The sequence below is a fragment of the Neovison vison genome, chromosome 11 (genome assembly GCF_020171115.1).
Source record: "Neovison vison isolate M4711 chromosome 11, ASM_NN_V1, whole genome shotgun sequence".
Classification (NCBI taxonomy): Eukaryota; Metazoa; Chordata; class Mammalia; order Carnivora; family Mustelidae; genus Neogale; species Neogale vison.
The window spans coordinates 157,812,267-157,837,588 of record NC_058101.1 but is presented as its reverse complement, the minus strand read 5'-3'; the positions used below and the strand labels follow the sequence as shown (position 1 = coordinate 157,837,588).

General features: G+C 34.0%; 1 protein-coding gene across 1 annotated transcript in view; it reads left to right on the top strand.

Moving 5' to 3' along the window:
- GALNTL6 (polypeptide N-acetylgalactosaminyltransferase like 6) overlaps window positions 1-25,322 on the top strand; it is a 1,226,826-nt gene that overhangs the window by 544,118 nt on the left and 657,386 nt on the right. The window contains exon 5 of the mRNA XM_044225096.1: window positions 6,631-6,797. Coding sequence (XP_044081031.1) covers window positions 6,631-6,797 — 167 coding nt within the window. The remainder of the gene's footprint in view (window positions 1-6,630; window positions 6,798-25,322) is intronic.

The window sequence follows — 25,322 nt, the reverse complement described above, 5'->3', positions numbered from 1 at the left end:
TTTTTAAAATGTGTGTTTTGATAGTGTATCCAAAACTAAATATTTAGCCTTAGGCAGTAGGAGGGAATACAATGTGAGAATGTTGGGGTTCTGGAGCAAACAGCCAAGAAAGAATTCTTGAAACATCTTTGGTGCAAAAAGGTTGTTCTGATAAAGCACCAGGACAGGATCCATGGGCAGAAAGAGCTACCCTGGGGTCCTGAGGAGTGGCTGATTATGTACTTGCAAGTACGGAGGGGGAGAGGATTAAGGATACTATAAATCTCTAAGGAATTTGGAAGCAAGGTTTCCTGGACTTTGAGGGGCTGTTTTTAGGAAAAGGTCTGTTTACTACTGTCTAGTAAAACCTCAGTCATGAGACCTTTCAGATGTATAGCAGGAGGCCATATGCTTGGAGGATGATTGCTAACATGAATCTTGGGGGAGGGTGGAGTTAGAGATAAAGGAAGCTTCCAAGAATATTTATATATTAAAGGAGACTTACAGATCCTGGAGGTTGGGCTAATGTTAAGCTAAGATTGACCTTTGACATTAACAAAGTATTAATATCGCAGTAGTTGAATTCATAGAGGAAGGTCACTCTGCCTGTCTCAAGGACTTGTCAATGGGCTATAAATAAGGAAACTTATTTTTTTTCTTTGCTTTTGTTCTCCACATCAGAATGTTTAGGTAATGGTAAGGAAAATGTGAAGGTCTTAAGAACCTCAAATGCAAGTTCAGCTAAATACCCACAGTAAAAATGTTGACATGTATTGCATAAATAATAAAATAACTTTTAAATATGTATTATATATTTAATATAACATATTAAATATATATGGGATATATATCTATCCCATTAAATATATATGGGATATGGAATAGATATAGATATCTATATATATAAATATATATGGGATATGATATAGATATATAGATATATTTAATATATTTAATATCTATAGATATCTATATGTCTATATCTATATCACTAGCAAGCCTGGTACTTATTTTATATATCTGAATTAAAATTTATTGTTTGGCCTGTTGCTATTGTTGAAATAATAACTTTTTTTTGGTGAAACCAATGAAATTATAAGACAAATTAATATAATTAATTATAAGACAAATTAATGTAAGTATGTAATTAATTATAAAACAAATTAATGTAAGTATGAAAGGAATGACATTATATTTCAAATAAACAATGCTGTAAACTAAAAATACTTTTTAAATCTCTAGGTTTAACAGATATCAATAGGGAATATTAGAAAATATGTGTTTTGTTCTGAAAAAACACAGAAGATTATGATAAATTTTCCATTTGTTTTCACCAATAGGAATAGTTTAGCAAAATATTTATAGGTTATATTTTGTTAGCTTTTTAAAATATCTTCATGATTTGTCATTTCTCTCAAGTAACTTTTTAGAGAATTTAAACTATTTTTTCTCTGGTGCATTTAAACTTTGAAGAGTGTTTTTGCCATTCATTTAGATAAATTGTTACTTAACAAAAAGATGTTATGTAACATCTTTTACTTAGCTTAAATGGCTCATCTCTGAGACATTCTTAAACTCCAAGTTAATTTTATGCAAATGCCTATTTTAAATAGCACAGCAAAATGAAATGCAATAATTACAGGCATTTTCATCCATATTCCTATAAGTTTAATGTAACAAATGTTTTAATTGGTCCCTATTTACTCTTTGTGAATTTGCTACCCATCAGGAACCATAATCATATAAATTGTTTGACTTTTTTTTTTTACTTATTTCTTCAACACATTTCCATATTACCATATTGTCTTCATACTTAACATATTTCCATTCTCCACCTAACTTGAGAATAAGCCTAAAATACACAGGTTGCAGATTCTTAAAGCCCTGGATAGGCTTCAGTATTTCTAGTAATACTGAGAAGGAGTCATCTGGAGCCCAACTCCTGGAATCCAGTGGCTGAGGCTGGGAATGAACTCACTTTTCTCTGGAGCGCGTTAAGTACTAGAATGACTAAATATAATTCAATCAGATTAAACCCTGTCACAAAGTGGCTGGTTTTCCTTCAAGTAAAAAAATCAGATCAGCATCCTCATTATCTTTTGCTGAAACTATTACAATATCCAATCTTTCTGTCTCATGTCTGCTGTCTCCATTGTCTGCCCTGGTACCAGAGGAATATGGAAACATGATCCTGTTTTCCTCATCACTAACAACATGTGAAATATTTCACGTTGACTTCAGGCGAACATCCAAATTCCTTAGCATCACTTTAAAGATGCTCCCTGATCTATTCTTAACAGACAGACTCATCTATAAAAATTTCCCTAATTCTTTCAGACAAAGTTAGTCATACTTCCTTTGGGCTCTGATTGTTGCGTGCCATCTTTTATGTCACTTGTCTCATTCGAGTCAAATCATTTTATATATCTGCCTACTGGTCTGTAAAACCTTAAGGGAAGAAACTATAATGTATTCATCTTCATATCCTAAGTGTCTCTCACTTTCCCTCGTGCAGTCCCTGTCTCCCCTAATTTCCTCCCTCCTTCCATAAAGGACTTGACAGGTAAAATAATAACAATTAAAAAGCAATAAGAGCAATAACAATAATGGCAATATTTATCAAACCCTTGCTATGATCAGATATGCTGCTGTAATAAGTTCCTTGCATGGTTTATGTAACTTAATTCTCATGGACACATTATGAAGGTTGTTTATTTTTAATTTAATTATTTAATTTATTCTAATTTATTTATATATTTTTGCCCCTGCATTGCCTACATGAGAGAATTGGTTTTACAGAAGTTGAATAACCTGCCCATTGTCACTCAGGTGTAAGTGACAAAGCCCTCATGTGAACCTAGATAGTCTGATGTATAAAGTATGATTTTTCAATACTTGAGCAATGATTATCAGCACAAGATAGAGAGTTTTCCATGTTTGTCTGATCAAAAAAAAATATATACACTTTCATGTAAAGAAGGGAACTTTACTACTAACAGTCTGCTGATTAGGATAAGGCTATTTTTATAGGTACACTGTGTCAAGTCTTGATAGCTGTATTTCATAGGCACAGAGAAGGCTCTGAGCAGAGCCTCAGAAATTAAGAAATTGAAAGAAATAAAACCTCTCTTACAAATTAATAGCTTATATGGCTTATATGAAAATATGGATTGTATGAAAAATGGCTTGTGTGAAAATATTTTATAAAACTTATTTTAAAATATTTCCAGGTGTAACAAAATGAAAGCTTTATAATGCAATAAAATAATACTTAAGTAATTCTGACTATCATTTTATATTGAAGAGACTGTTTTTGACAAGTACAGCATAACTTATATGCCTATGTCTCAAAACAGATTCCCTTAGAAACAGACCTTGAGACAAAAATTTGACTGTAGTAATTTTAAGGAGGAATCACAGAAAGTACCTGGGGAGGCTGGATGAGGAAGTAAGACAGGAAAGGAAAAAAAAGCCAATAAAAGATAAACTGTAAAAACCTTGTCTCTGTGGGCAACTGAGGCTCCATCTTGCTGGGAAACTCAGGTACATAATATAGAAAACACCTCAGAGTTACCTCACCAGAGGACTGTTTATTCTCCAACTTCCTTCCTTCGTTGGTTGAAACGTGCTCCCGGGCATTCATTTCCCCCAAAACTTCTTATCTGCTTTTGTTCAGAGATGAGAGGAAGCACTTGGTTGGCAATCTGCAGGTATTTATAAAGGATCCTCTTGGCATGTACGGGGCTGGTGAACACTAAGGAATTCTTGGTGGCCCACGGTCCCATCTGCTATCATCTGTCACTCACATGTATGTCCCTCCAGTAAAGCAGAACTGTTCTTGAGCCAAAAACATATACACGCACATAGATACAGAAATGCATACATGCGTAGACAAATAGATGTGTATACCGTATATGTAATTGCCATGTTCAACAGGATATTTGACACTTCAACCTCAACGTGGTCAGAATTCAACGCATCTTCATCCTCAAGCCTTTTACCCTTGAGAGGTGCCCTTCATGTAAGTCTGTATTTCATAAGATCAATTGCCCCTGTCCAAAACATGGGAGTCCTCCTGAAACTACTTCTCCAGACAGTTACCAAGTCATATCAGCTGTATTCCTAAATATATGTTGAGGACCACCTTCAGCTCTCCCTTGAATTTCTGCAGCACTTTCCAAATTTAAGTTTAAAATTGTTAACTCTCTATTCTGTATCCCCTGTTATATTGGAAATGTGTTGAAGTCAGGGATTAGGTTTTGCTGAATGTTTCTTCTCCATTTTGGATTCTGGCTTATATCAAACCTCAGTAGATCATTGTAACATAAGGGAATGAATGAGTAGAAGAGATCTTTTCACATCTTATGTGTGGTAAAAGTTTGAGCTCACAGAGATAGAAATTAATGAATACACTTTTATGAAGGAAAGCCTTATTTACATAGGATCAGTCTTGCATTTTTTTGTGTCTGCCTATTTTCTGAATAGATTAGTACAGAGCTGTTAAACATCACTATTTGATTGCGTCTAGGGTATTGCTCTGAATACAATGCTTATTTAATTAATAGGCAAGTGATATGTGCAATGTCTCATCTTAATGTTTGAAAAATAATTTGGCTTTTTGAGAATATCAGTTGCATTCCCAGTGGCGCTCTTAGGTATGATGATTTGCACAAATAAGTACAATTATCCTGAATAGTGATGTAGTGAAACACAATTACCTGGGCCTTTGGCTTTTTTGAGAAGAATGGATGGCTCTGCATGATTATAATGAGGTGTACTTAATTACTTGGGCACTCTTTTCCAGACTTGTGCATTATAAGTGAAAACATCCGTCTCACAAAATTTCCTTAGAAATCACTCACAGATCTGTTTCATATGCTTTATATTTTTTAACCATTCTGTGTTATCTTAAAGTGAATTTAGGAATTTTTTCTAGCATTTAATGCCCATTTCATGGTATGACTTAGATGTTATTTCCAATTCTTTTCATCATATTTAAAAACATCAAAATCTACTTGTATTATAGGTATTATTACAATAATAAATTCTGAGATTAAATAATCAAAATAAATGGATGAAATAAAACAGGAACTATTTATATTTGTAGATTTATATATAGAATCAACTTATTTATCTAAAATATTTAATTTTGTTTTCTAAGATAATTTTATTGGCTTTAATTGCATTGTCATGTTTTCCCAAGTTGTTTTCTTTCTTTTTTTTTTTTTTTTTAAGATTTTACTTATTTATTTGACAGACAGAGATCACAAGTAGGCAGAGAGGCAGGCAGAGAGAGTGGGAGAAGCAGACTCCCTGCTGAGCAGAGAGCCTGATGCGGGACTGGATCCCAGGACCCTGGGATCATGACCTGAGCCAAAAGCAGAGACTTAAACCCACAGAGCCACCCAGGCACCCCATGTTTTCCCAAAAGGCAACTTTTGTTGTAGATCCACAGTAATATTTAATATATCCTATTGAGATCTTAGTAAAATGAAGTATTGAAATGACTGAGAAAAATATTTTAAGTAATGTTTTAAATATTCTGGTGCATTTCTCTACATATTGGTAGATGATATGCACACTTCACATCATGCTATGGTTTGTTTCCTCATCTAGACTATATAGTAACCAGTATCTTGACAAAGCTAAAGCATTAGATGCTTCTGCACTTATGAAACTGTCTAATTTTAGATTGCTACTCTGTTTTTTGTTTTCAAGTTATTTATATTAGGAAAATCATTGAATTTGATAATTGATTGAAATTTTACTCTATTTTAGTTTTAAGTAGCTCAGAGATTTCACAAACTTAAGTGCATTCATCATCCTCAATAAAGTTTGGTCAACTTGCTGAACTAGGAGGTAAATGAGATCTGAGACCGGGTTCCTGCCCTTGTGTGGCTTGAGAACTAATTAAATAAAGCATAAGTATGCAAAAATAACAATTACACATAGTAAATTGTTTTTAACTGTGCCAAAGGTTAAAGCCTATGTTCTTTTTGGTATCTTAAATTTTTTTTTTCATAATGAATAAAGCAACCTGGAATTCCTAGTTAAAATTTCCACTAGAAATGTGATAATGTCTGTGTTTGAATCTTAGTGTAACCTTATTATGTGGTTGTATCAGTATATGCTTGTTTAAGATTAACTCTTCATTTATTTCATTGTAAAACCGTGTTTTTCCCCATAGAGCTCAAATATTGTCCAGCCATTGAAACACACCGCAACCCAAACTGATTAACTAAGCATAATTATTATAGTTGAATTTCCAGAACTTCCCAGGAAACCCATTTAAACCTTAACCATGTGCTAAATGGGAACAATTTTAACTCATAAAATTTGTTCTTCGCACTATGAGGTAACATTAAGAAAAGTTTACATAAACAAGAACATGTCTCAGTGCTCTTCTTACCTAGTATCTGAGTCCTTCATACAAAAAAGGATAATTATTTTATTAAGAGCGCATGTAAAAGAGATCGTTAATGAATTCCATGAATGAACTGAGTGATTATTATGGCGTACAAGCACTGGTTGGTAAAGTAGTAGACAAAGTCTACTTTTCACAGATGTTCGATAACAGTGAATAAATAGCAGTATAAGATATGCTATAGTTTTGCATTTGACATTGCTTTTTTCTTCTTCTATCATCTCTAGTTGTAAGCACAAGATGTACCTGGAAAGGCTGCCAAATACCAGCATCGTTATCCCATTTCATAATGAAGGCTGGACTTCACTCCTGCGTACCATCCACAGTATAATTAACCGAACCCCAGAGACTCTGATAGCAGAAATCATTCTGGTAGATGACTTCAGTGATAGAGGTAAGATACAGTTAATAATATTTTATCTGATACTGTTATTACCTACATAATCATTAGAGGCTTAAAAAAAGTCATAAGATTATTGTGATGTTTCTTTCTGATTCTATCTGAAAGGTAATTATGAAGTTTTGACTATGCTGTGATTTCATAAAATGTTGGCCAAATTCAAAAGAAACTGAATGAGAAGGTATTGGTGGTGTTTGGGAAACTATAAGAAATTTGCATTACATTTCTGTTGTAAATTAGACAGGTGTTGGCAAAATGCCTCAAATTCTATTTTCAGCTTCAGGACAAACAGGGCAAAATATGTTATTGTAAGTACATATGAATGGGGAAATATTCCAATGGATTTATAAAATCTGCTCCTATTTCTGAAAGGCATCTGCTTTATTATTTACCAGTATGACACATTCTCTAGGCTACATGTGTGTTACTTCATAAATACTAGAAATGGTAAGTAATACAAATATTTTTACTTAGCAATTCTGGCTATTTTATCATATTTGAACAATAACTAACTTCCTGCATAGTGCAATGTATCAGAAAATTTGATAATTTGACATAAATTTTAATATTTCTACCATTCTGAAAAACATGGTATGGTTTATAAAAGACAGGGGAATAAATTTATAGAAAGTTTCCTGAGATTAGGACTTCACTCACCATCTCTGGCCGGAATGTGAGAATTGTTAATTCTGCGGGAAAGGTAGTTTCTCTTTTGGGGCAGATGTGAATGGACAGGAGGAAACCTTTCCTAATGATGTTAATCTACTTGGGAATACAGTGTTCTATGTTATATTTCATTGCATGAAGGAGCTCTGCTAACCTGTACTGTGTATCTGTAAAAAATAATGGCAGTTAAAGAGTTTAATTGCATATTATCTTTATGCATCTTGAAATCAAATGAGTTAATTGAAGCTTTGGAAATTTCATACACAACAAAAATGTCAGCTTCTTCATAGTCTCCAAAGATAGTGTCAAAGAAAAACTGTTGAGTGTGTTAATCTTAAGGTTTCTTTAATAGAGTTCCAGTCTTTAATGATATACTTCAAATAATTATTCACAGTTTACCTAATATTAATATGTCTTGAAGTTTATATGACAAAATGAGGTTGTCTAACATCATTCCATTAAAATAATAAATTACCAGCTTGATAATTTAAGTTGATTTCAAAGCAGTTTTTGCCTTGCGTTGCTTAGGTAGATATGCACTCAGTACTACTCAGTAGTGCAAACTGGTATCTAAAACTTAAATTTAGGGCTAATATTTCAAAGTAGTCATTATACCTCAGGCTAAAAATAAGCATTTTAATGCATTAAAGCTAAAACTTTAAACTTGGCTTTTAAATGAAAGAATGAGAAGGGGGAATAAAGATCTGGGCCTGAATATCACCAAAAAAAGGTCTTTTGTAGTTGACTGGTACTAAGGGATATAAGATAGTGTTTTTGTGGAGCATCTTCTACATAATTAACTTGGTCTTGGTAAACTGTTCATTACAGCAGAATTTTGACCAGGAGATAATATAGTAGGAAGCACTTGGTAGCAGAAAATTGTGTTTTATAGAGCATTTTTTGCTGAATATTTCTCAGAGACATTTTTCACTTGAACATCTTTAAAGAGGGAGAAAGTAGTGGCATCTACATTTGTCTTGACTTCAAATCACTGTCATCTTTTGCACAGTAGCTACTTTGATGTACTATCTTTCTGCATAGAATGTTACCCGGAAAGTAAATGACAGAAGACTGTCAATGCGATTAGTGTAAGAGAAGTAGGACAACAGAAAAAGGATTATTTGGGATAGTAATGGTGATTTTGACTTTTCTATTAGACATTTTTAAGGATAACAATGATTTTTAAAGTTTTGGTAAGTCTTTAATTTAGAGATTCTATTCCTATGAACTATCAAGTTGAATATATTATTTTAAGAACATTAAACTTTCAAAAGGTTAAAAGTTTTTGAATATTGCTTTTCATTTTGTTAACCTATTGATATGTATAAAAATAAACTTTGGAAGAAATAAATTATAAAAATACTTTTATAATCTTTTAGAAGATGTCATAATTCTAAAGTTGCAAGGAATAGGAAAGATTATTCTTCCAGATTTTTGTTTCAGATTTAAAAAATCTCATCTAATGGACTATGAGGGGTTTTGTGGACCTAAGAAGCATCAGTCCTACTTTCTGAATTATGGGAAATTCAGAACATTAACATGATGAATACAAGTTAGAATGCCAACACCAACTACTAACTGTATGATATCAGGTTAATGAATTCTGTGTCTCAATCTTTTTTTTTTTTTTAATCAAAATGGAGATAAGTCCTTAGTTATCTAAGTAACTCCTCAAAGAGAGGTCAGGATGGAAAGCTGCCTTGGATTGCTGAGTGAATGGTGCACTGCAAAGGAGAGTATTTGCTCTCAACTATTGATTTCTACTCATCAAATATTCCCCTACTACTATAATATAAATGGCCTCCATACTTCTTTGTGGGGATCCTCTCAATTTAATCAAATATATTCCACAAGAATTTCTATCTTATATCTATTTATCTCTCTTATCATCTACCTATCATCTGTCCTCTCCAGAACCAACAGAAGTCAGAGGGCATGTGAAGACCAATTGTGGTGATTCATAACATATTAGAAAAATTAAGACCTCTTTGAAATTTAAAAAATCAAATTTTTAATAAGCCAGTAAACTACTACAGATGTGGAAGAAAAATTACATTCTAGAGGTTCATCAAAAGGAGAATAAAAATAACGTGTTACCTCCTTATATCACATAGGGGCCTTACATGGTTTATCAAAATTCTTTTCAAATTTCTTTTCTCTATTATAAGAGAAGGAACATATCTTAGAACATCTCTTATTTACAGAGACTCTAAGAGAAGTTTTGTTGCTCCTTTTTATTCTGATATTATCTCTGCACATGCTGTTAAAATTATTATACTTTAAAGTATATTTATACATTTTTTGGACAACCCAGAAATTATAAGCCTGCAACATGTAGGATCTTTTTCACCAATTCTCTAAAAATCAAACTAAGTAGGTCAGACAAAATTTAAAGTATAGGAGGATAGTTTTGTCTTGTTTTGTTTTGTTTGCTTCCTTTGGGAAATTAGTTCTGAAATGTTACACTTTATTTTCAGAAATATATTCCAATTTTAGGTGTGGTCAATATTCAACTAAACACCTTTGCATTAGAGCTTTTCTGGATATTCTGCAATGTCCTTTTGCCAAAGGCAATAAAATTTTGACAAGACTAAATTAAATATTACTACCTTATATTTTATGTCCTCTAGGTCAATAGAATAGCTACATATGCAAAGGAAGAAAAAAGGAAAAAAAAAAAAGAGCCAACATGTTAGCTGTTTTAATAGCATCAGTTTAATATCACTTGGAATTCAGAGTTCCCAAAAAATGTAAGCCCTCTAGTAATTGGCAAATTGTGTAGTAGTTGTTTTCATAGCAATAGAGAAAAAAGTGCTAAAGTATTTCATAATTATAGAATCATTTTGAATATTACAAAGTGATTTTTAAAAATCTGCTTGAGTAGGGTTGACCCAGTTATAAAGAAAAAGCAAAATGAAACAAAACAAAGCAAAAAACAAAAACCCCACAGGTGCATGCCCTCTCCAGCAGTTTCTCAGTTTAGATACTCTTCCTAAAGCAAGCTTGGTAAACAGAATGTTGTTTTAGCCTCTCATCAGAAGCCCTCTGTCTACAGAAACATGAAGGTACAAGCCTGCAGGTAAGTTTTCAACAACAACACTATGTTTTTGCTACCTGAAGCTTACCAAAGTTAGTGAATGTGATTTTTTTTTTCCAGTAAGCTCTCAGAAATACATTTAACAACTTAACTTGAGACCTATAACAAGCCTTCATGATGACTTTAAAGCAGGACTAATCCTGGGCTTATCTCCAAATTCCAGGCAACCTTAACAGCATCCACATGGAGAATGTTGAAATGTGTGAAATAAGCTGGGGCTTAACCTCAGAGATAGGGCATATTTGAACCTGACAATTCTCTAAACTTTGTGTGCTTAGATGAATCCAAGTTCACATTAGGATAGTCACAGGAGAGTTGCTGACACCCTTCCCTTAATGCAAGTATGACGTTACAACAGTTGCAAACAGATGCAAAACAGGTGCACACACACTCAAAGCAGGTGCACACACTCTCTCTTGCCCCTGCTTGTTCCAAAGTGCCTGGTCAGGAAGGGTAAGAGTTGAGTATTTCAGTTTCAAAAAGGCTTGTTATGCTCCATGCACAAGTTAGAGGGAAAATCAAAGACTAGAAACTATCCTCCCAACCTAGCGAAGCCAACAACGTCGAAGAAATCCAGGGTAATTTTCTGCAGATAATTTAAATCCTTTTGTCCCAGTGTGTGGCCCCCGGACCAGAAACGTCAGCGTCACATTGAAGCTTATTAGAAATGCAGAATCTCGGGCCCCATCCAGATGTATCAGAATCGTTATGTCAACATGATCCATGTGTACTTTTTAATGCAAATCAAAGCTTCAGAGAAACTTTCATGTATTTCAAAATTAGGGTTCAAGTCATATGAGTAGTATGAATGTGTAAATAGTATAATTTTTTAAATTTCCTGTTTTTTGTGTATATTATTATAAATAAATTTTTCTATCTGTTTCTATTGTTTAGTGTGCAATTGGTATTGGGTTTATAAATCATTAAGAAAAGTTTGGGATGGAAGTCCGATAGCATTATTTCCACATTATTTTAGATATTAGTTTTCCATTTATCATTATATTTCTTTGATAGATTTTGGCATTTTCCACAAATTTGTAGACATTTGCTCTGCTTTCTGATGAATTCATTTTATAGCATTTTATGTTTAATTTCAGGTTATTACCATTATTTCCTCTCTTGCCAATTTTCCTTCTTTTCCTAACATTTTATAGATCTATTTTTCTTTGGAATCATTCAATAATTCCCATGCCAACTTCAGGAAGTAGAAAAGAAATATATATACATATATATGTAACATAATATATAAATATTTATGTAGAAAAATACATATGATCAACCAATAGCAAAGCAATTGCTGTAAAGATCCACATCACCATAAAAATCTCCAATTCTTTGCATGGTTGAAACTGTTTATGTGTCTTTAAAATGGTGTGAATATTTTAAATCACTCCACAAATGGTAATGATGAGTCTTGAATTTGGTTCTATTTTACTCAAGTAGTCTCCAGGTGTGCATTAAGGAAAGTTTCTCTAAGTAGACAAATCAGCACACGTTTTACAACTATTCGAAGTTGGAAGATATCAGTGTGAAAAGGTCATAAAATAGAGAATGATAGTGCATTTCTATTTTATATGATAAAATACTAACACTAAAGTGCATATAAAGATTCTGAGATGACAGTCAACAAAAATGTTTTAGGGCTGGTTTTCCATCAGATATTCCACTAGACTATGAGACATGCAATTTTTATATCTCAGATTTATTGAGAGTGAGTCACTGTGATGAATCTTGGAATTGTTTAGATTTGATATTCATATTTTAAATTGTAAGGATAATTGTACTTTAAAAGAAAAATACAATATTAAATACTAATAAGGAGCAGGAACTAAGAAATGTTGTAAAATACAACTGTATATTTTTCTGTTTAGAAATTTAGCATCACCTGCTAACGAACTAAAAGAAAGCCGTTCTGATTGCTGAGGATAAATTTAAATATCGTGTTGCATTATGGTGAAGTGTATAATTTTAATAAGGCAGTTCCATTTTACCAGTGATTTTAACGTTTGTGGTTGAAAGGGAGTCAAAACAGAGTGGCACCGTATCCTAGGGTCATAAATATGAATGTCAAACAGCAATGTGTTCTCAGGGTCAGAGGAAGATGAGCTTCTAACCTACAAGCGTAAATTTGGGAAGTTACAAAATACAAAACTAACTCATAAAAAAATCTTTTTGTGTTCATAAAATATGATTGTTACCCATTAGTGGCAGAATATGCTTTGATAGAATCCATGTCAGAAGGCAAAACACTTTTGGGTTTCTCTCTACTTTTAAATTAAAAATCCAATCTCACATGATGTCCTCATCTACGTAAACAGTTTATCTGACAAAGCTAATGAGAAGTACATATTCTTGTTGAGCTTCACCTTTGCCTAAATGTTTAAAGTAGCATTTTGTGGTGTCCTTTTTCTTCTGTATAGCAAATGTGAATAAACTCTCCAGTTTTCAGGAACGTTACTGAGGGTTATACACACATTTACAGTCCAAACGATTACTACTAGAATCTGTTATTTGTTCTCGTAGAAGCCTATTTTAAGTAGGTGCTTATTTTGCAGACTAAAATAAAGGACCTTGACATACTCTAAAGGCATATCTTATTCTTAATGAATTATTGTCTGAATTAGCCTTTATAACACTGGCCCTGGTAGGTTCGGAGCACTGCAAAAGATTCTTAGAGGGTCTCTATTCTTCTGTCCTCCAAGGAAAGTCATGATATATCTAAATTTGATTAAATTAATTTCAGTTTCAGCAGGATTTATATTTAATTTACAAAGGTATGTTTGTGGAAACTTCCATTCAAATAGATACTTTATGTGGTTAGTTTTAACAAAAACTATTTTTTAAAATGTTCCACTATAGAATGTGAGAATATATTTTTGAGAATGTAGTCATCAGAATGAAACACTTTTAGGCTCATTTTGAAGACAAAAATAAGTGTTTTGGAAAACATATAGTAGAAAGAAGAGGTATAACCGAAGGTTCATTGTCTGGTTGCACTATATGATAGAGATCACATATAATATTAGAAAAAATTTCACACCTGAAAATTTTGTTATTGCTATCTTTCCTTTGGCTGGTAAAAATATTTTGTGTACTTAAATGAATGGGCTAAACAAATTAAAACTATGGCCATACCATACCATACCATACCATATCATACCATACCATACCATACCTCTCTTGTGAAATGTCTTTTAGAATACCCCTATAGAGTAGTCAGTCAGTTGAGGGGGAGGGGAGGGACAATTAGTACTTATATTTGCTTGATGAGTCTCTCTTGAGGTTTTTTAAGAATTTTTTTAAAAGGTGATAAGGCTCAGCAACCTGTCATTTTCTAACTAGCATTTTGTTCTCTTGAAGTTTTGTTCTCTTCTTAAATATTATTTTGAAGCATATGAAATTGTCAGGTTTTTGTAGGACTTTAAGTTTATTAATGAAGAACATTAATGTAGGTCATTAATTTTACATGTTTCATCCTTAATAACTAAGCATCTTAAAACTTATCTACCCCGATTGAACGATTATGTAGGGCTCATGTTTGAAATCAGTGATTTGATGGTAGAGGATCACAACTCCCATCACCAGGTTCTGGATAAGCTGATCTGCTTTTTCTGGAGGAATACTCCACATGGTTGAATTAATCTGGGGTTGGCATAGAAAGAGATGCTTCTTTTCAAAGCAAAACTGTTACAGCTCGCCGATGTCACAAAGGCATGACTTCCTCAAGAAAAATAAATTGTGCAATTCATTTTATGGCAGATTAAATCCCATTTATTTTCCTTGCAGACAGCTGTTTTGAGTAGGATGTCAGTTGTATGAAACCATTTTATGGATGTTGGGCTTCAGATCTTGGGCAGACATAACTTTCTTTGATGAAATAAATGGTTATGTTTTATGATTAGTCCTCTTGTCAGCAAATGTCAGTTGGTGAGTTTTAATAATACAGTGTTCAGTATTTCAAGCAGCTCTTTTTGATGTCTAAATATCCATCTGCTCTTAATTTTTTTAAAAAAATCACTGCATTGACACAATGCAAAAAAGCACAAATATTTCCTCCTGTCAACCTTAAAAATAAAATAACCAGTTACTTTTCTAACAAAATGAGTTATTTGGGAATAGCAAGAGAATTACAATTCAGTACAAGACAACTATGGTAAACCATAGGCAACTCTGAAGAGACAAAAGGAAGGTCAGTCTTTATTAGGTTTTAGGAGGAAACTGAGGTGGGTTGTTTTAAACAAAAGTTCATTGGAGAGAAACAGGAGTTTGGGTTCGTGGTGTTTTCTCATTGGCTATAAGTGTGGTTATTGGGTTGTTGCTGGGACATTTAGAGATATTCTTTCTTTTTCTTAAAAGCAGGAAATGAAATTGCTATGTGAAAATTGTCTGCCCTTGTCAAGATAATTCTTACCTTTTTTCTTCCTGCTGGTTATGCAGCCTCAACCAATGGCATGCCAGTGACAGTGCCCCCTTCGAGCATTTTTTACTCCATTCTAAATGAGATTTCCTGTACTCTTTTTCATACTCCTTTATCTTAAATTACAACATTTACTTAGAAAATTATTAGTCTCTAAACAGTCACGGTCTTTGATAGGCTGACAGATTTTAAACATCAAATGTATGCGTGTTTATGAAACATATTTTAATAAAACTTTAATAAAAACTAAATGTTTTGGGGCACCTGTGTGGCTCAGTCATTAAGCATCTGCTTTCAGTTCTGGTTATGGTCCCAGGGTCCTGGGATCAAGACCTGCATGAGGCTCCCTGCTTAGTGGGAATCCTGCTTCTCCCTCTCCCACTACCCCCCTGCTTGTGTTCCCTCTCTCTGGGGAACTCTGTCTCTGTCAAATCAACAAAATCTTTAACAAAATTCTTAAAAATTTAAAAAAAATAAATGCTTTGTATCAACTGAGGAACAATTCCACATTAGAGTGATAGGGTCATCGAAAAAATAAAGGAATTTGTAAGTGACAGGGTATCATTGTAACATTTTATATGTGAATGAATGAAGACTCAGAAGGGTGACCTCCTGGGTCACACACTAGGTCCATTTTATATGCTTAAATAAATGCCAGACAAAACTAAAATGTATGGATTTTGTGCTTAGCTATATAGGTTTCCTCACTGTAGTTTTCTCAAACATCTAATTCTGAGAAACTGGAACCACTCTGATAACTATATTTAATTTAATAAAACTGTACTATAATTATGTAGACACTCTAGATAATTGAATTTAATTTATTACCTTATTTTTTGCCTTAGGATCAGGATCATAATAGAAACCATCATTTCACTGTGTACACACAAGAATTAGAATGGGAATTCATGAGAATAATAATGAATGACTTGAACATACAAATTCCAATATCCATAATGGCCTTCTAGGACTACAGGGGGCCAATCAGAGCCTCCCTCCTAGAGAAAACAATGTTTCTAACATTCTGAAAGACTCACAACATAGTCAAATGGGTCATAAAGCATAAATATGCTTCATTTAGCCTTACAAGCTGATATAAAGTAGAACTAATTGAGGTTAGTGAATGGGGTTTAGGCTGGCCCCCTATAGGTCATCTGAATGATGTATCACTCCAGAGTTCATTAATCTACAAAAGTCGCTTCACTGTGTAGAAGCCAAGACACTTGCAAGACTTCTAAGCACTACACTCGTGCAAAATGTTCCCAAAAGTTGCGAGTCTTTTTACGACAGACAGAAGCTAGGGCGAAGGAAGACATGACTGGGCAAATATCTGCCATTAGATTACACCAGTTGGATAAGCATCACTTCTTTTTCCTTTTTTTTTCCCTGCCTTGTCCTCTAAAACCTGGTAAAGAACTCTATATGGAATATATATACGCTTCTTGAAAAACTAATGGCTGCCTCACAGAACAGAAAACCTTGACCCCAATGCTATAAAAGGCAGTGGAAAAAAAAAAAGCTGAATTTTCTATCTTGAATAAATTCTAGCTCTGTAACTTATCATTTTAACTTCTAAATATGTTTCTGCAGGATTATGAAGGCCATTTCCAACTTAGTGGGGATATATTTGGGGTTTGAAATCAAAGTTAAGCAACAGTTTTGTGTGTTTTTTTTTTTTTTCAGATTGGTTACCCCCCCTCTAGTTTTGCCAGGTTGAAACACTGCTTCTTAGAAAATAAACTGAAGACTCTATGAAGAAAAGGAAGTATTTATTTATTTTACACTATTGAGTTTGAAATTTATAAACTCACGGGACAGGTAGAAATATAGTGAGTAGTTAACAGTGTAGGTGTTAAGAGAGTTTTGAATTCAAGTCCTAGCTCTGCTACTTACAGGCTTTGGAAACTTAGAAAGGATTAGATATGAGAGGAGATTATACAGAAACAACAAGATAATAATTTCACTTTTTCTTTTTTTTTTTTTTTTTACTCAAGAAAATCTCTCTAAACTGGAAAGGATAGGAAAAATAAGTCACCCAATATAGAGAAGAGATAGAAGGATTATCCATGACTGTTTTGAATAAGTTCAGGCTTGAAGATCTAAACCATTGCTACATGCTCAAAGAAATTGCAACATTTATCTTTCAACCATGAATAATCTTCATGAAGTGATGATGAAGGAAATAACTTCCCAAAACTTGAGTCAGACAAAAAAATGTCTGTATGCACAAAAAGACAAATTTTTATTTCCAAAATTGAGTGTACTTGTTTTTGATTTTTGGAAAAATTTTAAAGTAATTATAGCTATATGTTTTAAGTAATAAGAGATGCCTTAAGTACTGTGAGTCAGCACAGGTTTAACTATTTATTTAACTATTAATCAAACATTATCCCAGCGGGAGGCATGACTTCCAAGTTCAGTTTCTCTTAGACCCAGAACTTCCTTCTCCTACAGGAGTGACCTTACTTTAACATCCCTCGAAACCCAGTGTGTCACACAGCTCCTTGGATCCCAGGTAGAGGGCATGTAGCTTTCTCGGCTTTTTCTCAGATGCTGTAAACATCTGAGATTACTGCAGATTGCTTGACACAAAGCAGGCTGCATGTGCACCTTAATCACATTTCTCTATGAAAAGTGAGGCATGCATGGCTAGAGGTGCCTCCACTGAAATGGAAATGAAGCTGAGTCCAAAAGATGTCCTAGAAGATGACTCTCAGTGGTATGGTGAGCTTCTGGGAATCCCTGACATACTGTTTTTGCTAGCTAGTCTTGTGTGTTGTCCCTTACTCAAGATCCCTACGCATCAGTATGAAGCCCTAAAGAAAGCAAAATGGCATGGCAGTCCTGATGAATTACCCAAGACCCTGGATGGAGTGTTTATTTTCTAAAACCACATAGGCTCCTCATTGCAAAAAGATTTATGAATCAAAAGAGGTCATATTGATGAGCAGAGTCAGGGATGTATAATCCCCAAGATCCACGTCTATATTTAAATATCTGCAGCTTTTAAGCGGTCGGCAATAGCCGAAATGGCAATACTGAAAACTATAAGCTCCTAAATGATGTATATATTCTAAAGTGAATTCATCTTTTTTATGGGAGTGCTTTCTTACAGCTGGCCTATGGTACCAATAAATTAGGTCCACTTGATGACTACCTTGATTTTAGCCGTATGATATCTAATAAACTACATTTTCATCTACAGTGACATGACAGATTTCCGAAGTATCCTATATGCTGTATAGTAAATCAGAATTTTAAAGGAGCTCCTTCTAACTCTTTTAATTTGTAGGGTACAGATGGCTTGCTCCTCCTAAATGAATAGCATTGTCACTAAGTTATAATAAGTCCACATTTACTAGTGATCAGGGAACTGATGATCAATTTCTAAAATTGAATCACCAAGCACAGGGGACTCATGTGGTAGACTTCACTTAGGACAGGGGACTTAGAAAATGTCTGCACTTGACTGAATGCCCTACTTCAGAACTGCTTGTGATCGTGCTGTTCTTAGAAGAAACTGGGATATTACCAGTAGGTAGAATTTGTAAGAGAATAGCCTAGACACCCAATTAAAATGCAACTCCATTTATAAGACTGTCATCCAAAAGAAGGCAAATCTGGTGTGTGAAAGAATGCACCTAAAGACCGGGTGTCAAAGACTGAATTCTCTTGCAGGCCAGAGGTATTTACTTCAAGTCCCGTATAGAAACTTGCATTCAATTTGTTTGGCCCATAGCCTAATTTTCTTTCCCCACTCTCTCCTTGTAATCAAACAGAGCTAACATACTCTGTGGTTTAATATATTGACACCAGATGATCAACCACTGCCAAACACATTTCCAAATTTTAGAAATGATGGCCTCTTGGTATATCTAGAATTTGTTTGTACCTACTTCAGAATTTAAAATGGTCACCCACTCTGCTAATTTTAGGGAAAACTGTCTTCGCAAAATAAGTAATACGTTACATTAAACTTAGAGCCTTTGACACTGTAGGTCAAGAGTGTTTCTGATGATTAAGTATGGTGAAGTCACTTTTCTAGCAAGAGACATCCTCAGGCATCACTAGTAACACAGCAAATAATCTTTTCAAATTCTTTAAATTGCTTCCCATTTTAAGATCAGGGAAAATCTACAAAGTTGCTGAAGTCCAGTGCTCATAGTGCAAAAAAAATTGCCACAACAGCTCACATTAGTGCTGGCCTTCATACCTCGTAGGACTGAGAAAATGCTTACGGGTTACGGTTGGTGCTATACTTGGTCAAAATTGAACCCAGGGTAAGTTTTTGCCGAGACATTGCATGATGAATAATATCAGCATGTTCCTCATTTCAGTGTCTGAAAATGTAGTTAACTATTTTAACAACAGTGAGTCAAAAGGGGCAGGACCTGGGGCAGGATATTTGAGGAAGGGACACTGGGTCATGTTCCATTTTGATAACCAACCAGACATATCAGCAAGGGGCTCCCCCTTTTTTAATTCTGTAGTGAGTAGTGGTGGTTAAATAGGTTATTTGGGCATCACCCTAGGTTTGAATTGTGGCTTTACCTTTACTGGCTTTGTAACCATGAACAAGTTTGTTATCTCACTTGTCATATACTCATTGGAAACTGGGTTTCTACATGGAAAGCAATTAGAACTGGAGTGGGTGCAAAGTAAGCGCTCAACTAGTTTTGTCCATTATTGTTTTTGCTATAAAAGGGTAGAATTGAAGTAGATGACCTCTAATTTTATCTCTGACAAATTTGAGTACAGAATTAGTATCTATGTGTTTTAGATTATTAGAAATTATTAAATAGGTAACTGCTTCTTTCCTTTAAAATTGTTACCCACCCTCCCTCCCTCTCTCTCTCTCTGTTTTCTCTCTTTCTTTCTTTCTTTCTTTCTTTCTTTCTTCGTTTCAAGTTTAGAATTTAGTGATTTATCCCTTACGTATAACCATATAACACCCAGTGCTCATCACAGCAAGGACCTTCCTTAATACCCATCACCCCTTTAGCCTACCTGCCCACCTCCCTCCATCAATCCTCATAAAACTGTTACCTTTGAATAGATATAGCACAGTGGTGGAAAGATCCTCTAAACGTTTACAAACAAACATACATAGGCCTTTGGTGTCTCTATGATTTTATATAGATGATTCTGAAGCTGTATAATTACTATTAAAATTTGTATTATGCTAAGTATAATAAGTCAATCAGAGAAAGAAAATTATCATATGATCTCACTAATATGTGGAATTTAAGGAACAAAACAGAAGATAATAGGAGAAGAGAGGAAAAAATAAAACAGGATGAAACCAGAACAGGAGACAAAACAGGAGACTGTTAATCATGGGAAACAAACAGAGGATTGCTGGAGGGGAGTATGGTGGAGGGATGGGGTAACTGGCTGATGGATATTGGTTGGGGAGGGCACAGGATGGGTTATTATACAACACTGATGAATCACAGTCCTGTACCACTGAAACCAATAATACATTATGTGTTAATTAATTGAATTTAAATTAAAACTATTTTAAAAAATTATAATTATGAAGGGCCTCTGTTCAAAGTACCTCCCTTTTGTGAAGGCCTAAAAAAACCCCACCCTTAACATGTGAAGTGAAGTGCACTCTTCTTCAAGAGGCCCTTTATTAATTAGCTCTCCAGCTCATCTTTCTCTGTAGTCCATCTTGTAATTTTTGTCATGACAAAGCCACACTGACACACAGCATGTATTTATTACCCCTGTGATTTTTAAAAGCCTGTTTTCTTGGGGCGCCTGGGTGGCTCAGTGGGTTAAAGCCTCTGCCTTTAGCTCAGGTCATGATCCCAGGGTCCTGGGATCGAGCCCCGCATCGGGGTCTCTGCTCAGCAGGGAGGCTGCTTCCCTTCCTCTCTCTACCTGCCTCTCTGCCTACTTGGGATCTCTAATCTAAATAAATAAATAAATAAATAATCTCTAAATAAATAATCTTAAAAAAAAAATGCCTGTTTTCTCTACTTGAAATGCATCTCTGTGATACTTCCTTTCCTTCTGAGCCCTTTATTCTATCTTTTAAGACTAGTATAACGCCATAGCCTGATTTTCTTCAAAACCTGCCATGTCAGGTTATATGGTTATATGGGAGGCTGTTTGAAAAGCTTACTTTAAAATAAACAAACAAAACAACAATAAAAACATGTGACTCGGTTTCCCCAACAGTAAAATGGGGGTAATAGTACCCATCTCATACGGGGGTTGTAAGTATTAAAGTGAATTTGTGTAAAGTGCTTAGACAATACTTGGCACATAGAAGTCTCTAACAGTTGTTGGCAACTACCTTTGGAGTGATTCCTCTTTACGATCATAATAGTCTGAGTCAATATCATTGCAGTTTCCACGTTATTTGGATATGAGTTTATATCTTAGCCTATTACCAGCTAATGAGCTCATTGAAGATGAGGATTATCTTTTTTTTTTTTTTTCTGAGTCTGGATCATACCCTAAAATTATTGTTGGTTGAGTCAGTCTTTATGTTCACTCATTTATTCATCCATGGAAATAGAAATCATTCAGTTCTTTGAAATCAGATGTATTAAAATAGGTTCACCAGTTAGGTGAGTTTATTTCTTCAGTTCCTTTAAATAGTTGAAGTGATTGAGAGAGTCTGCAGAATAGAAAACTTTGCTACATCACAATACTGACTTATATCAGAGGTATTGGGGTTTCCAGGAACAAACTCCATCTTTGCAATAATGATTTCCAAATATCACAAACTCATAAGCCCATTTACATAGTTCTCCCATTTGAGAGAGCTTGTAAGTAATTTAAGGTGTGGTATTAATTATTTTGAATATTTATTTGATCTTTCCAAGACGAGATAATTTCAAGAAAGCAGAATATAGTAGATTTAATAAAATCAGGGTCAGAACTTGTCCCAGGTCCATGTCAGAGGAGCCTCATGTTAAACACAAAATTAAGTTCTACTTATTACAATTGAAAAATTTTTGATTTCTAGGAATTTTGAATTCTAAGAGCATGAATCTGTTTCTATTTGATGAAGATAGCATTTCTTCCTTCAACACTGAGTTTCAGTGGCCGCATAGCATGGGATGGGAAGAAAATAACATGTGTTGAATATATTTGGTCTGATGTTATATACAAAGATTCAGAATTTTAAATAAAAAATGTACAAAAGAATATGTCCCTACCTGATTATCCCTAATCAGATAAACTAAAAAGATACAATAATAATGCTCAATTAATGAATAGAATGAAATAAATCCATAGATATATTTGTGTAATTATGTCTCGTATGTAATATATATTTTATATGTTATGAATATGTATAAATTATATAGTTTATATATATGTGAAAAAGAAACATAGAGAGCTTTTTCTTTTAGAACAGCTTTTATTCTAATTCAAGTAGCATGTGTAGGCCTCTTTCCCTACATTAGACTAGGAGATCCTTGGGGGTAAATATAGTTGCCTGTTTTTGTCACTGCTGGGTCCCTCCTGTCTAGGATATAGAATAGCAGAGGCTTAATTAATATTTGTTAAATAAATTAATAAATCATGAATTTAAGAACGTCCCCATCCATTTCTGAAATCAGATGCCAGAACTCTTAGTGCCGTTGCCCTGCATCTTAATCCCAATCCTTGTCCTTTTCTTCTTCAAATTCCTTCTTAGGCATAAACTTGTGATTTCATCTCCAAACATAGTATGGGAAAGCTTAAAAAAAATCATAATGTATGTAGTGCATTCCTCCAAGTTTTAACTTTTAAGTAAGGACAAAAGTTCATTGCGTCCTATTAATTTGGTAACCCTGACAAAAATCAGAGACATTTTAAGAGCTTAAAAAGCTAGGCTGACCCACCTTCAGACACCGGGTATAATTGAAGACAATTTCCGCTTCCATTAGGAGCTTTGTTATGTAAGGCCCTGTCAAAAACTGAGATAAGCCTTATATCACTGTGGAAAAAGCTGCAATTCATCTGCATTCATTTCAGCTTGAAACCTGCTAGTGGCAAATATGAAATAATTTGACAGCATGTATTTTGGTGATTGTTATGGTTTATGGGAGATTTTCTGATTTTTTTTTCCCTTTCTGGTTACTAAAGGTTATATTCCATAACCATATTACTTAAGGTCGTATAGAAATTACTTGTATATAGTTTTCTAGTAAGTGTCTTTGTATGGATCTGGCTGAAGTTAAGCACAGTATATTAATTAAATTTGAATTTCAGATAAAAATTTCAAATCTAACTTTTATCCTACTATATTGTTTGCTAAGTCTGGTAGATTTATCTATGGAAACAAACTACAAAAGCTATTATAACTCTTTAAATTCATTAAATTAATAGTGTGAATAATATATTTGTAATTGCCCTATTGACAGATTTTGACATATTTTTAGGTTGTCTCTTTTATAAAGACATATAATACTCCTTCTGCTTTTCGTAGGGTTAAAATAAAAAAATTAACACCTTGGCAGCTTCAGATGTGAACTGTTTGATTACTATGTGTAGATGAATTGAAGAGACAAGAAAGTTCTCAGTATACACCCAGTACATGAAGACTTCTGTGAGGTTTTCATTAAGGAATTAGAATTAGTTTCTGAGATTTAAGCTTTAAAATTAACACCCCACAGTTCCTAGCAGAGAGGAGCAAAGCTTCTTAATAGGGTGCCCATACATGTGAGACCTGACTGTGTACAGAAAACAGTGCTTTTTTTTTTCTTTTGATACCTTTCATTTTAAGGGAGAAAACAAAGGAGGAGATGGAAGTTCTATTCCTGTGGGCATCTAGTATTTTGATACTCATGGTATTTGTTTCTGTGTTGACTAATAAATAGGCTGGTTATTTTCTTCCCATTCTGGCCTTCCTGTGAGGATGAAAAAAAGATATTTATGAGGATGTGACTATTTTCATTTCTAGGTGCTCACCAACATTAATGATTAACTTGAACCTTTTGCTGAGGTCTGGTGACAGCTGAGTTTCAGAGGTCGGACAGCTCAGTCATTCATTAGACCTTGGTAAATTTATCAAATAATGAATTTCCCTAAAAGGCCACTAGATGGACAAGTTTTCTTGAGGTGGTAACTGATAAAGGTGTAAGCTTCTCATTTGTATTTCTGTATATGATCTATGTTGAAAAACTGTTTTAAACTGTGTTTTAAAATGCTCCTATGTGTTGTTAATATAACTTAATTAATTTCATTCAGCTCTATTTAAAAAAAAATACCCCAATGTTCTGACTTACATGCAAGAAATTAGGGTAGGGATTGTGCTAAATCTTTTATTTTAATGGACATATTAATACAGATAGATTTCATATTTTTTACTTCTGCAAATAACGTCTCCTTGAATTAATATTTTGTTATACCATATAAATCATAATGCATACATGTTTTCTTCCAAACAAACTTAACCCCGTGAGACATAAATATGTATATGTCTCATTAGTATGCCTCAGAAAGTTCATGTAAATTTACAAAACTCCAAATTTTTAACCCTTTTTGTCAACATCCTTAATCTTCTACAAGATGATAAAGGTTCTGGTTTATTTTTTTCAGTATTAGCTGAGAACTTAAAATGATAGTAAAAATAAGTCTAAGAAGTCATCTTGTCTTTCATTATGAAACTTTGAAAAAAAATACCAGCAAAATAGTGTCTAGTGATATCATTTGTATAATATTATCAGGAAATTGGTTTTGTGACACACCAGTAAGTATTAAATACCTTATGTCACCTCCAAGCACTACTTCCCTTCTATCTAAACAGGTATGGAAGTAATTTTATAATGATGATCACAGAGCCATTACACAAGACTGCAGAGGCATAGTGCAAGTGCTGAGACTCTGGAAAATACTTTTTTGGTCACCCCTAACAAAAAGAGCCACCTGAGTTACATGCTGCATACTCTCATATGAAGTTCTAATACTGAAGTTATGTCTCTCTTTTTTTTTAAGATTTTATTTATTTATTTGATTGTGAGAGAGAGAGAGAGAACATGAAGTGGGTGTGGCAGAGGGAGGGAGAGAGAGAGGAGCAGACTTCCCGCTGAGCAAAGGCCCAAGGTGGGACTTGATCCCAGGACCCCAGGATCATGACCTAAAGGCAGATGTTTAACCGACTGAGTCACCCAGGTGCCCTGAAGTTATGTTTCTTAAATAATTCCTTACTGCATGTGAAAAAAACACCAGGCAGTTCCAGAGCTCCAGTATCATTCTTAGGAATAGACACTAATGGTTGAAATCAGCAAAGTAGGGATGAGAAAAGACTCTGATTCAGGCTCTATTTCATTGTCCTCAAAAAGGAATGTAAGAATGTTAAAAGCCTCCAAAGTCTGGACAAAAGATCACCAAT